Source organism: Salmo trutta, chromosome 30 (genome assembly GCF_901001165.1).
Source record: "Salmo trutta chromosome 30, fSalTru1.1, whole genome shotgun sequence".
Lineage (NCBI taxonomy): Eukaryota > Metazoa > Chordata > Actinopteri > Salmoniformes > Salmonidae > Salmo > Salmo trutta.
Genome location: NC_042986.1, coordinates 9,989,656 through 10,003,999, shown reverse-complemented (window position 1 = coordinate 10,003,999; position 14,344 = coordinate 9,989,656). Strand labels below are relative to the sequence as shown.

The 14,344-nt window shown below is 42.8% G+C and overlaps 1 protein-coding gene across 1 annotated transcript; it reads right to left on the bottom strand.

Moving 5' to 3' along the window:
* Positions 1-5,432: 5,432 nt before the first annotated feature.
* Positions 5,433-13,348, bottom strand: LOC115167898 (E3 ubiquitin-protein ligase MARCH9). The gene is made up of 4 exons (XM_029722629.1): positions 11,579-13,348; positions 8,119-8,274; positions 7,341-7,533; positions 5,433-6,963 (listed from the first exon to the last, which is right to left on the bottom strand). Exons 1-4 carry the CDS (start codon positions 11,900-11,902, stop codon positions 6,635-6,637), a joined length of 1,002 nt encoding a protein of 333 aa, XP_029578489.1. The 5' UTR covers positions 11,903-13,348; the 3' UTR covers positions 5,433-6,634.
* Positions 13,349-14,344: the final 996 nt, after the last annotated feature.

The following is a 14,344-nucleotide window of genomic DNA, read 5'->3' as shown; positions in this document are numbered from 1 at the left end:
ATACTGTATGAATATTGTAAAATGTGTTGTGAATTTACATGCATTACAATATGTAATTTACAGTAAATGTAATGGTAAAGCATAGTGCATATCCTGCAGGCTTACCAGTTTTCTTGCCGAAATGTTCTCATGATCGAATTAACAGTTGATCTTTTCATATTGGGGTGAACTAATCTGACAGCCTCTGCCATGGTAAGGCCTCAGACCACATGATCAACAACGATGGCCCAGACTTCATTAGACACAACAGTTCCCTGTAGTCTGCCTCCCTCTCTCTGATGTCCACCTCTTTGAAGGGGCCAATGCCCACCTCTTTGATCGAGCCCACGCCCACCTCTTTGATGGGGCCCACGCCCACCTCTTTGATCTCTCTGACGGGGCCCATGCCCACCTCTCTGACGGGGCCCATGCCCACCTCTCTGACAGGGCCCATGCCCACCTCTTTGTCCTCTTTGATGGGGCCCACGCCCACCTCTTTCATGGGGCCCATGCCCTCCTCTTTGACCTCTGACAGGGCCCATGCCCACCTCTCTGACGAGGCCCAAGCCCGCCTCTCTGACAGGGCCCTTGTCCACAAGCTCTTTGATTTCTTCCTCTCACTCGCTGTCTATCCTGCTCCATGTTGAAAGAAATTGCAAGTGTTCACACACACCATTTTATAGTGACTAATTATGGTTACCACTATGTGAAATCAATTAGAAATAATGTCATTATGTATGGTTATCATGTATAATACATGTTTCAACTTTACAAACACACATTTTATTTCTGTAGTTCTCAAAAGCCATATATAGTAGACAGAGCAGTTTAAAATCTATAGGTTTACCAAATGGTTATGTTATTAACCATTAAGCAGTTGGATTAAGTGATGGTCAAATGTATTTAAACGAATGAGAAGAGAATCATAAGGTGGTATTTACGGGTTCCTGACATGAAGTTAATACGGCATAAAGTAGTATTGGGCATTCCGGGGCCATACTTGCAAACATTATGCTGTGTTCCTAACCAAGTGGTCCAAACTTTTGACTGGTACTGAGTGTGTGTATATATATATATATATATATATATATATATATATATATATATATATATATATATATATATATATATATATATATATATATACTGCTCAAAAAAATAAAGGGAACACTTAAACAACACATCCTAGATCTGAATAAAAGAAATAATCTTATTAAATACATAGTTGAATGTGCTGACAACAAAATCACACAAAAATAATCAATGGAAATCCAATTTATCAACCCATGGAGGTCTGGATTTGGAGTCACACTCAAAATTAAAGTGGAAAACCACACTAGAGGCTGATCCAACTTTGATGTAATGTCCTTAAAACAAGTGAAAATGAGGCTCAGTAGTGTGTGTGGCCTCCACGTGCCTGTATGACCTCCCTACAACGCTTGGGCATGCTCCTGATGAGGTGGCGGATGGTCTCCTGAGGGATCTCCTCCCAGACCTGGACTAAAGCATCCACCAACTCCTGGACAGTCTGTGGTGCAACGTGGCATTGGTGGATGGAGCGAGACATGATGTCCCAGATGTGCTCAATTGGATTCAGGTCTGGGGAACGGGCGGGCCAGTCCATAGCATCAATGCCTTCCTCTTGCAGGAACTGCTGACACACTCCAGCCACGAGGTCTAGCATTGTCTTGCATTAGGAGGAACCCAGGGCCAACCGCACCAGCATATGGTCTCACAAGGGGTCTGAGGATCTCATCTCGGTACCTAATGGCAGTCAGGCTACCTCTGGCGAGCACATGGAGGGCTGTGCGGCCCCCCAAAGAAATGCCACCCCACACCATGACTGACCCACCGCCAAACCGGTCATGCTGGAGGATGTTGCAGGCAGCAGAACGTTCTCCACGGCGTCTCCAGACTCTGTCACGTCTGTCATGTGCTCAGTGTGAACCTGCTTTCATCTGTGAAGAGCATAGGGCGCCAGTGGGGAATTTGCCAATCTTGGTGTTCTCTGGCAAATGCCAAACGTCCTGCACGGTGTTGGGCTGTAAGCACAACCCCCACCTGTGGACGTCGGGCCCTCATACCACCCTCATGGAGTCTGTTTCTGACCGTTTGAGCAGACACATGCACATTTGTGGCCTGCTGGAGGTCATTTTGCAGGGCTCTGGCAGTGCTTCTCCTGCTCCTCCTTGCACAAAGGCGGAGGTAGCGGTCCTGCTGCTGGGTTGTTGCCCTCCTACTGCCTCCTCCACGTCTCCTGATGTACTGGCCTGTCTCCTGGTAGCGCCTCCATGCTCTGGACACTACGCTGACAGACACAGCAAACCTTCTTGCCACAGCTTGCATTGATGTGCCATCCTGGATGAGCTGCACTACCTGAGCCACTTGTGTGGGTTGTAGACTCCGTCTCATGCTACCACTAGAGTGAAAGCACCGCCAGCATTCAAAAGTGACCAAAACATCAGCCAGGAAGCATAGGAACTGAGAAGTGGTCTGTGGTCCCCACCTGCAGAACCACTCCTTTATTGGGGGTGTCTTGCTAATTGCCTATAATTTCCACCTGTTGTCTATTCCATTTGCACAACAGCATGTGAAATTTATTGTCAATCAGTGTTGCTTCCTAAGTGGACAGTTTGATTTCACAGAAGTGTGATTGACTTGGAGTTACATTGTGTTGTTTAAGTGTTCCCTTTATTTTTTTGAGCAGTATATATATATATATATATATATATATATATATATATACACACACATACATACATACATACATACACACACACTTTTTTTTACAGTACCAGTCAAAAGTTTGGACACACCTACTCATTCCAGGGTTTTTCTTTATTTGTACTATTTTCTACATTGTAGAATAATAGAGAAGACATCAAAGCAGAGTGTAAAAAAAGTGTGTGTGTGTATATATATATATATATATATATATATACATACACACACACACACACACACACAGGTATTTTTTACACATATTTAACCCCATATTTTGTTGGCCATAAAACTACAGTACCTCCATATCGGCATTCATTTGTATGGGTTACCTTTCGGACTGGTCCGTGACACTTGTGGGGGTCGTAGAGCCAAACACTATTGTGTTCGTGAGTCTCATCTTCCTATAGTAGTTTTAAACCAAACCGTTCAGGCCCTACAGACGCTTTCGTGAGAAGACCGGTTTTCGGGACGTCGTATGGTCTGACAAACACCGCTGTAGCAAGGCCACCTTCCAAACCATATGCGAATGGCCGACATAGGCGGATGCGGTGCATTTACGGGAAAAAAAGATAAAGGAGGTCTATTCAACATTTCAGTTGATCGTACATCTAAAAAACTGTGCACATCTACTTTGGGTTCGAGCCCCCATTGCGTCAAGATTTTTTGTTAAGGAAAACACTGTTCACTGCTGGGACACGACGCTCTATTGAAGTAACGCATATGTGACGAAGCGGATGATTATAATAATGCAGATAAAAGGTTGTACATGTAAGTGTAGCTTACACATTTATGTAACGTAGCCTATAGTAACGACGATGATTTATGTAGCAGTGCCAGTAGCCTATGTGTCGGTTTGCTTGAGGAACTCCCAACAAAAAGCACCTCATTAAATGTATTCGTAATCTTCATTTACAAAATGTTGGCTGCTCTTCTCAACACAAATATAATTCAACATTTCAAGGGGGGGGGACGAATGTGACATTCGAACCCTTGCCACAATATGCGTCAATTACGTGGAGTTGGAGCTACTCGATCAGTCGGTCAAACACACTTGAACTAGTTGTTTTGATCGTCAAAACGTGCCTTTGGATTTCTGATAAAACCTCTCCCAAATCAACTATTCAACGATTTTAATTGGCTGATACAACATTTTAACCGAATATAACCTCGGCCAGTTGTGCAGGTTAGCACAGGGCAAAGTCAAGGGGCCAGGGTTCCTGCACGATTTCGACTGCTCCTATAGTTCTGCATTGGTACTGCAGTTTAACTGACGCCCGGCCAAGAAATACCATTTCCATAGACGGCCACATAGAGAAGTCAGATTTGAACATTCCTAATAAGACACATTAGTCATCACGTTTGTGCACAAAACATCCATTGAACGAGGCAGAGTTTTTCCCCATCACTCACAGCGGAAGATATTAACATTCTTTATTCATCCAATGTCTACCATGTTTTTGGATGACATCTTCATAGCTGCTTCCTGTGCGCACTGAGTGCTAGTGCGCATGTGATGTTTCTCTGATAAACTGGATGCAACCCGGATATAGATGGTCCATGATTAAAATCTGCATATCCGAATTTGAGTAAATTACCTTGAGAACAGTCAAATAAAAACCATGAAAAATAACACATTTCTAATGTACAGCCTAAAAGTTTGCCTACCATGATGTCAGGCAGTGAAATGTGAGTTCAAACACATTTTACCTGACGAAATTAGATCGCCTGCAATTATTTATATTTTTGTACACACTGGGGAACTGTAGCGTACAGAATGAGGCTCTCCTCACTACCAATTGTTCCTGCAGTGAGGAATTACTATCTTCAGATAACGTTTTATACCATATCTACAGATAATCGTTGTCTGGAGCTGAAAAGCAGTAGTAGTAGTAGCAACAGAGTTTCTAAACCATCTTTGGTAGCAGTATGCAAATAAGGGAGCCAAATTCCCGAAGTTCACCAAACAGATCCGTTCAAAAAGAGCCGTTCGTTCGCGAACGACCAATCTCTGAATTGAATAGACTAAACTATAATGTAGGTTTGCAGTTGCACCTTATTGCAATATACAGTATCTAGGCTCCTCGTGTTTGAGCCATTGGAGGTGGGAGGGGGAAACGTTTGATATAAATGTGCAGTATTTAAATCACGTTACCTGGCTGACTTTGTCCTAGGACTAGAGCCGTCGAGGTAGTCAATAATGTATGGCATTGGGGCGCCATCTACAGCATCATAATTCATTACACCTGTTCTGTAATACATTATCCAGAGACAAGGTGATTAGTTCTCTAGGTGGCGACAATTAGCCACATTTTACATTTACATTTTAGTCATTTAGCAGACACCCTTATCCAGAGCGACTTACAGTAGTGAATGCATACATTTCATACATTATTTTTCTGTGCTGGCCCCCCGTGGGAATCGAACCCACAACCCTGGTGTTGCAAACACCATGCTCTACCAACTGAGCATCAGGGAGGTCACAACACAACCTGGTGTCCTTCCATAATGTAGCAGAGTGCACAGAATAGCAGGCCTTTGACACAGACAGGACAGACTTCCAAAAGTCCATAAATGTCCACCTTATGTGATTGTGTTGATCAACAAAGAAAGCGAAACGTATAGCAATTTGAATGTAAAGCATATCTCTCTCGAAGGCCTAGTAATCACAATGAAATAATCAGCAAACCATTTTTACTGCACATGTAAAAAGAAAAACAAAGACACAGGAGTGAGACAGTGAATAATAAGGGATCCTCAGATCTCCATCTTTAATCCAATGGTTTGTTTGCTTGTTATCAAATCTGAATCATCAGCACACAGCAGGAAGTCGGTCATCTCTGTTATAGCTGAAATAACACTGCCATCAGTCAGATTTTTTTTAAAAACGGTTTGGTGCAATAAAACCAGCTGAATAAAAAGTGTTTCTTCTGACAAGCACCTTTCTGAATAGAGCAAATTTGTAGAAGTGCTTAAATGTTATGTGATAATTATGTGGCATAAAAAAAATGATATACCCATGCAAAATTCACTGTGAAATGTACAGATGTCTTTATTGCAGAGAAGATAGGACTAGGAGTCATTTGAATCTTAATAAATGCATTATTTTCCTTTTGTAGACTATTCCTTGATCACTGTATTGTTTGCTGTAATAAAGTCTGTTTTCATATGATGGCTTTGATGTATGATGTAATATGATGTATTCTTTGTTCTCCAGTCTGTAGACTAATCATCATTAGCTACAGCAATATTTCAGAACTATTATTATTATTATTATTATTATTTAGAGTTGTTTGAAAATGCTTGGCGTGCCATAAGGAGTTTCAGGTATCTCCTTAAATCATACTCCCTGTATAAAAATCTAAATGGCAAACAAAGAAACCATACCAAAAAAAACACAGGAGAAAGAAAGAAAAAACATGTATTTCTTTGTGCATCCTGAAATTGGACTGAAAATTATCCTTGGATTGGGTTGTTATAAAGCATGTTGGATAGTTTGCATGTTTTACATAGTTTATAATAACCATTCTTCAATTATTACAAATCATGTGCATCGCTTTTTTAACAAACTCCTGTAAAGATCCTCATATGTGCGGTCTGTTGCTGTTTCAGGACGTTTCCAAACATCCAACACATTGTCTCGAACCCGGGTCTCCCAGCCTATAGACAAACTCGTAACAACTGCTCCAGTAGGATTAACCCACTTGGGAGGGATCGTAATGAGCCTACCAAGGCAAGGGTTGTTACAATATCATAGTACCTTGGCTGCAGGTCCAGACATTGTCTTGTCTGTACGTATCCTTCCTTGGGCTGGGTACTGAAATCGAGTTCCTCAATGGAGTTGACAGAATCTTGAAAGAACCGACCAGAACCCCCCCAGAAAAAAATCAATATCCTGCTTTATTCCTTCAATCCACCCCTTCCACGCTCAATTTCATACTGTTGTCACCCTCATCACCACCTCCCGGTTGGCCGAGGAGCCGATACGTGGGTTGTGTGGCCGTAGCTGGCTCAGAATATGAAGGATGGTGTAGCCACAGTGGTGGTCCAGAATAGTCCTGAACCTCCGGCTCTGTCTCCTGCTGCCGCCACTACCCAAGCCATGGGGGTTACTCCGTGAGCCCCGACCCCCACCCTTACTGCTACTCAACGGGTCCCCCAAGTCATTGGCTTTTATATAGTTCAATACTTTCCATTGTTGATTGACAGCCTGCCATCGCTTGAATATTCGGTATACTGATGAGCCCTCGTGGATTATAAGCCCTAGGAAGAGAGAGATGATTTTATAGAGATAGGAAGAGGCAAGGTATTCAATTATTTTTAAGGCATGAAATACTTGGGAGTAGGTATTAGGTACAAATTTGTCATACAAAGCAACTTACTCTAGTACTAACAAATTACAGACATTTGGTATAACCACACAGTGCAGACACGTAAGCAGCACCATCTGTTTTGTCTGGCAATGCACCATTTTCACCAGGTAGAATCTACAAAGCTTCACTGTGTGTGTGTGTATGTGTGTGTGTGTGTGTGTGTGTGTGTGTGTGTGTGTGTGTGTGTGTGTGTGTGTGTGTGTGTGTGAGTGTGCGTGTGCGTGTTAATGTATGTGTGTTTTGTCTTCTGTGATTCCTCCTCCTCACCGATGCACACGATGTCCATGAAGCCGTACATGCCGTAGCAGATCTGGAAGAGCAGGTCCTGGCGCTGCCACTTGGCCGAGGGGCTGAGGGACGACCAGACGAGCCAGGAGATGCTGGCGATGAGAAACAGGGAGCCCAGGATGATGGCAGCGATCTGGACCTTCTCGATCACCGTCAGGGAGATGGCCTGCCACTGAACAGAACGGACACGAGGGCCAAGAAGGGGACAGTAAGAAAGGGGAAACAGTCAAATTAATAGGATGTCATTTGAGGCGCAGATTTAGTGACGCAACAGGAAAATGTGTCAGCACAGGTCCAGTTTTCACACTTTCATCCTTGCGAGTGCCCAAGATTTGTTCTAGCAGAGTGAGTAACTGTAACGCCTAGACTAGTGCACCAGAGCAGAGCACTGCGTAATACTCTGATAGCAGTATTGTGCATGGTTTGAAGTTGATGCATCAGCAGAAAACTGCCTGTGAGATAAGATCTGTGGGCTGCGGCCACTAGAAAAACCGTCATTGATTTGGAAGATGAGAGTAGACCTAGTGTACAATGCACACATGACTGGAGTGGATGAGACAGACCCCCTACTCCCTAGACACTTGTGTAAATCAGAAAGGATTGGATAGGTATAAGCAATATGAGGAAAATCACGAAAGTGGGCAAAGTGGCGCTACTATTGTATTGTACTGCATGAAGTACCTAAGGGCTAGGGTTTGATTCTGGCCAGAGCGTAAGTCCTAGAGAATGAGGGGTTGGACAGAGTGACGAGACATACCTGCAGTGGGTTCTTGGTGCTGATGGCCAGGACATGGTACTTGAAGTAGCAAAGCTCACAGCTCCAGGAGCCTCTCTCGCTGATCCAGCGGATGAGGCAGGGCTGGTGGGTGCAGCGCACAGAACCCTTACAGCGACATGGGCTCAGCAGCTCTCCCTGCAGGAGAGAGAGGGGTCCAACCACAGAATTAGAATGACTAGAATAAACATTCCCATTCAAGTCAATGTTCTGTGATGTGAGTCTGATGTGGCATAACACACCATGGGTTATTTCTGAATTGGAAATATTTTGGAATAAGAAACAATAGTGGATTATGGATAGCACTCAATGTCTCACCAAAGCTACTGTTTTTTTGTGTATGTGTCTGGCACACTCAGTAAAAAGACAATGGGTGGACCCACACAGGTTGTGGGGCACCTTAACTCAATATCACAATCCTCCCACTTATTTTAGAGTTCGAAACAGTCAGAAAGCAACTATGAATGACCTATTCATAAAAAATTAGAGTATCTTCCTCCTCTTCCACAATTTCCACCGTAGTAAATGGAAAATCAAAAGTGGTGAAAACGTCAGGACTGTAGCTAAATGTCGAAGGTAGTATATTACTCAATGCTAAAAGGATGCATGTCTAGGAATAATTAGTAGATCAATGCATGTGCCCAGCTTGATGCTGGCCTATTGGCCAGAACGAGCCAATTAGGGCCCGGCAACATCGGCAGGGGTGCACAGAGATTTGAAGGGCAGGCAGGTGAACGGGAGGTGAGCCATTCAACCCCTACTGTTCACACAAAACGGGTCCCAAATGGCAGCCTATTCCCTTCATGTTGCACTACTTTAGACCAGGGCCCATAGGGCTCATGTCAAAAGTAGTGCACTATATAGGGAATAGGTTGCCATTTCAGCGCAGCGACAGACTCTCAGTGAACTCAATCAATACAGGCCCTACTGCAGCACCTACAGCAAACATTGCCCTTCTCATCTGGATGGGTAGGATGGGATAAGAAGAACTTTCATCAGATTGACTCTTGAGGAATAGAGAGAATGTTGAGCATTGTAGATTTTTTTTTACAGTTATGTATGTGTCTAATTATACACATCTAAAAGGACTGAAGTTAAAAAGTAGCCTAGTAATTCCTCTGAATGCAGTTTCCTATTCATTGTGTGCAGTACCTACAGCAAACATCCCATCTAATTAGATCATCCTCATCTAATTAGATTGTGAAATCCATGACGGGAATGTGCAAGTGCATACTTCTGAAGGGTGGAGAATCGGGACATAGTCCATGAGGACTCATGAAGGAAAGGGAGTATGTTGAGATGTTTTGAATAAGTTTGGCATGAGTCATGTGTACACATTTACCCATTTACTCTAAGAGCACGCAAATAGAAGACTAGTATTACCTTCTACTTTTCATATCAAGTTAAACTGCAAATACATCTGACAGCAATAAACAAGATCAAACCACAAACAAAATCTAAAGTTATCCATCCATATTTAAAATTGTATTTAATAGTGCCATATTAGAAACTACCCTCACTCCAGAAATAATTGGATCCCAAATTATTTTTAAGCACAAATGGAGAAAATATGTTTTCATTTTGGTTCAGTTGGTAGAGAGTGACTCATTTAACCCATGTGTATTTCTCCCTAAATAACCAGACACTTCATAATCTTTTCCTGTTTTTTACATTTATTTTCCCCAGGTTTGCTTGTTAAACCTTGTTATTATAAGATACTTTCGTTGACTAACAACATACCGATTTGAGAGGGGGAAAGGAGCCACATGTCCCATCAGTCATAAACTGGTCAGCAGTATATGAGGAAGTATATATATCAGCAGTATATGAGGAAGTATATATATCAGCAGTATATGAGGAAGTATATATATCAGCAGTATATGAGGAACTGAATAAAAACTTAAACAAACATTTGTTGTACAGCAAAATGTCAAGCCAGGTAAAAGTAATAGTGTCCACCCACACACACACCCATCCAGTCTGAAGCGAATGCTGCATGGCACTGCCCAGAGCCTCATATTTGGCTTACATTCCAAATATGAGGCTCTGGCACAGTCTATTCTGAAGCTAGACCATGTCAAGTGGAAAGGTTGGTGATGGAGAACACAGAAAAAGAATCACTAGAATGGGAAAATGTAAGTTACATTGGATAAAGGTGTCTGTTAAATGGCATATAATATTATTAGTATAAAATCTCCTAAGACCCCAGATCACCCATCATGGCACCTTGACTTGAATGGGGATGCCCGTTCTAGATATTATATTTCTATGGGTGCACATGCCATTGCAATGCCATGGAGTCCTCCTCCAGACGGCTCTGACAGGAAGTTTAATTATGAATCATATTTCATGCGTCCCACAGAGCAAGGTTATTATATTTGTAGAAGTAATTGCTCAACTGACAGGGACATGGCTTTCCCCTGTTGTGACCCACTTGAATAATGAAATAACAATTCAATTACAAAGTGGCTGGGTCTAAGATAATAGCTCATCTTCTAAGTAATCATGAAGTTGAAGTGGTACAGTGTAGCAGTGCTGAAAGATAAGTTCATATCATGTCAATCTAAAGAAGATTGATGCTGCTTTTGAAATCATTCTTAAAATGTATTCTGAATGTGTGTTTGCCTTTGCCTCCTAGTCTATTCACTGAAGGCCCGGCCAATTAGCCTGAGATCCAAACCATGTGGAACAACTGGTCAGAACCAGGTAACTGATCAACATTTCTTAAGGTTATATTACAGTACACCTGCCTGTTCCTTTTTTATCGTTTTTCATTTCTGCATAGCTCCCATTGAGTTAACAGATGCTATGAAGTAGCACCGTATACTGTAATAATGCTATGACAAACATAAAATCTCACAAAGTGATTAAGTGGTGATTTCCATCTGTGCTCCAGTGGCACTTACACCATATCTCATTATCTCAAGGCCATGGTTAAGGAGCTCAGCCAGGCTGTACAGGTTCTGCACATCTGTTGTGTCAAATTTTGGCTGAGGACCAAAGCTCCGTTCATTGTTCTGCATCCCTATACATTCATTGGCTTAGAGGCCCACAGACATAGCCTGGGTTCCAGTCTGTTTCTGCTCTTCTGACATTCGTTACCAGTTCATTACCAGGCCAATTATTATTCGCGTGCACACCACACGTGGCCCATGACGTCAGTCAAGCTATAATCAACGTTGTTGTAGGCTATAGAGTACTAAAATAACAATTGTATTTTGTCGTCTTTTCTCAACCAAATCAATTTGTCAATGTCACAGAACACACCAAATCGAAACAGGTCAAAATGTAGCAATATAGGTTTACTATAGGCCTACATGTGCACTATCATTCAGAACCATGGACAGCGTAGGGCTATTGCCTAATGGTCCAATTGAGCAGTTTTGTGTTGTGGCGCGAAAAGCGGGACAACGAAGGCGTATGTATCTATCTGGGACAGTACCTGCTCCGGACCCTGAAAGCAGATACGACAGCGCAGGCTGCTTGCAGTGCTGGTGAGCGACACGGCATCCAGGCCCACTTGCAGTTTGGGGTCCTTTTCCTCAAAGCCCAGGCTCCGAGGCCGAGGATCCGTTCCGTAATACTCCTCCTCGTCATCCCGGGAGGAGCAGTCCACAAAGGGAGGCCAGCCGCAGCCGCCCATCCCAAGACCCCGCATGCTGGACCGTCTCTCTGCTTCCGGCCGTTCAGGCTGTCTCGAATCGTCTCGCATAAAAACCAGTACTTTCAGTTCGTTGAAAAACATGCGGATCCTATATTTGAACATGTTTGGCTACATGAATTATTCAGAAGGGAATGAAACCAATTTGAAAATAAGGTGGTCTCAAGAAAAAAGAAAATATGCCTTTGATTTAGGAGAAGGGTTATTATTATTATACGCCTATTATCTTTAGCCAATTAGTGTGCTGCATATGCTATTATTTAGGGGATTTTAGCTAAACATTTTCTGAATAGCATCACTGATGAGCTTACAAAACTTGTAGGCTCACCCTACTGTAAATGTTCTGTCAAATGGTAAGCAATAAAGGGCCACGTCTTGGTTGTTGTCTCTGATGGCATGTGTGTCTAAGACAATGCAGATGTGAGATTTCCCTCTTGAGAAGCTCGATACACTCTCTCAATATTCATTACGAAACAACTCTGCGAATGCTGTCAAGCTAGATTCTTCCTCCACCCCTACCACCACAAATACGTGATAGGCCTATATCGTCCATTGCCTGCACGATCGATCTAAATTCTACACATCATCAAATACCTTGCATTAGGGGTTTGCAGCAAAAATATATGTTTGCTACACAAAGCAGAAGACATGCCAGTGTGGACTAGTGGAAGAGTGAACAACGGAGAGACATAACATAGAACGAGGTGTAGAAAAACAACAACATTCCATTTCCAACCCCACAGTCGTATCTGGGACTGTTGTCAAGAAGCATAATCCAAAAGGGTGCGGACAGACGATATAATGAAAGTTCGATGTAGACGTGTGATTATATCGTCTTTTTAATGATCTTTAGTAGCCTCCCAACCGTCAGATCATGATTGTTCTATTCTATTCCACCTCTGTAATGTTTTGGACTGATCCATCAAGAATGGTCCACCTCATTCCACCCGACGTCCACACAGAGTGGATCCAATTTACAATCCACTGAATTTGCATGTTAAATATATCTGTAAATATATCCACTCAAAACAGCGATACATCCCACCTTCATTCGATAGCCATCAGCATTTCTCTTCGGTGTCTTCAATCTTTGCGTTGAAAATATGGTGCACCGAAATGTGAGAATAACAGACCAGAATTCAAAACAACAGTTGCTGCAATCTTCTAACTACAGACCGATGGAGATGTCTACACATCCGAGAGGGCAATTACAGCAGTAGCCTAATGCCATTGATATTGTAGCCTAGCCTCTCAGATGGTGATGATGATGATAGCCTACTGCTTGCTCGCGCTGCCTGATTCCTCCTCGAAATGGTCGACTTTGATAGTGAACCAACGCAGCACCTACTTCCGGAATGAATACTAGCCTACAAGAATGAAAAACTGCAAGACACTGGTATACTTTTATCATTTTCTTCTCTACAGTCATTAGTCTGTCTCCGCTGTATGATATGGATGCACCCTCTCTGGAGCCCTGTAGTTAGGGATGGGGAGGGCAGATTCCGTTCGGCTGTTGTATTGACAGACAATGCTGTCGCTGTCCAAGGTGCGATCTCGCCTAGTGACGTGTGCAGTCACAGTGCCACATGCAGTACACTCCCGGGAAATATACATGATGACGCCTGAGCATCTCTTTCTTTCTTTCTTTCTTTCTTTCTTTCTTTCTTTCTTTCTTTCTTTCTTTCTTTCTTTCTTTCTTTCTTGTGCATGATCCTACGAATTCACGGACCCTTTCTTTTCCACCATTCTTTCTTTGACCTGTTTCTACACTCCACATTATCAACAACTTTTGATCTATGGGGTCTCAGTCTTTTTCGACCAGGACACTATCAGTGATTGACTTGGAGTGAAATAGGTACCGGTACTGTTTATATTTAGGTGCAGGAGCTCCACAATACTGTTGAATGAATATTCTATAAGAGGAACAGGAGTTCAAGCAGTAGAAAATGTAAGGTCCTAGTACTCAGCTCTGGTGAGCTCCTGCCTAACTCAAGCACGGATGAATACACAAGCAACCACTAGTTTACTATCAGGTCCATGAAATTCCTCGTGTCATGGTGATGGAGAAACAACAGAGAAAGTTCATGCTCCTTCCTTGGTGAGGGAGAATTGACTCGGGGCCATTTCGCAGAGTGCACCAGACAAGGTAATTAGGTTATATCGCACGCTGGGGTTGTAAGGTCAGTTTAATCACACATAAATAGACACACACACACACACACACACACACATATACACAACACACACTGAATTATTGGCTGTTCCTTGACCACTGGCCGGCTCCCACACTCAGCATTCTGAACCCATAGCAATTCCCTGCCGCCTTGCACAGATCCCCCTCTACTCTTAGATTGATCAGAATAGATTTTTCACACATACTCTGCACTTGTGGATTTTTCAACATGGAGCTTGGTTTGAGATGCAGTTCATATTATGTGAAGTCTTCATAAACGGTCATATTTGCTATCCCGTATTCCTACACGAAAACCTCTTATGGTAATCTGAGGAGTAGTTTCAGTGACTCGTAAACATCCTGCCCCACCCCCA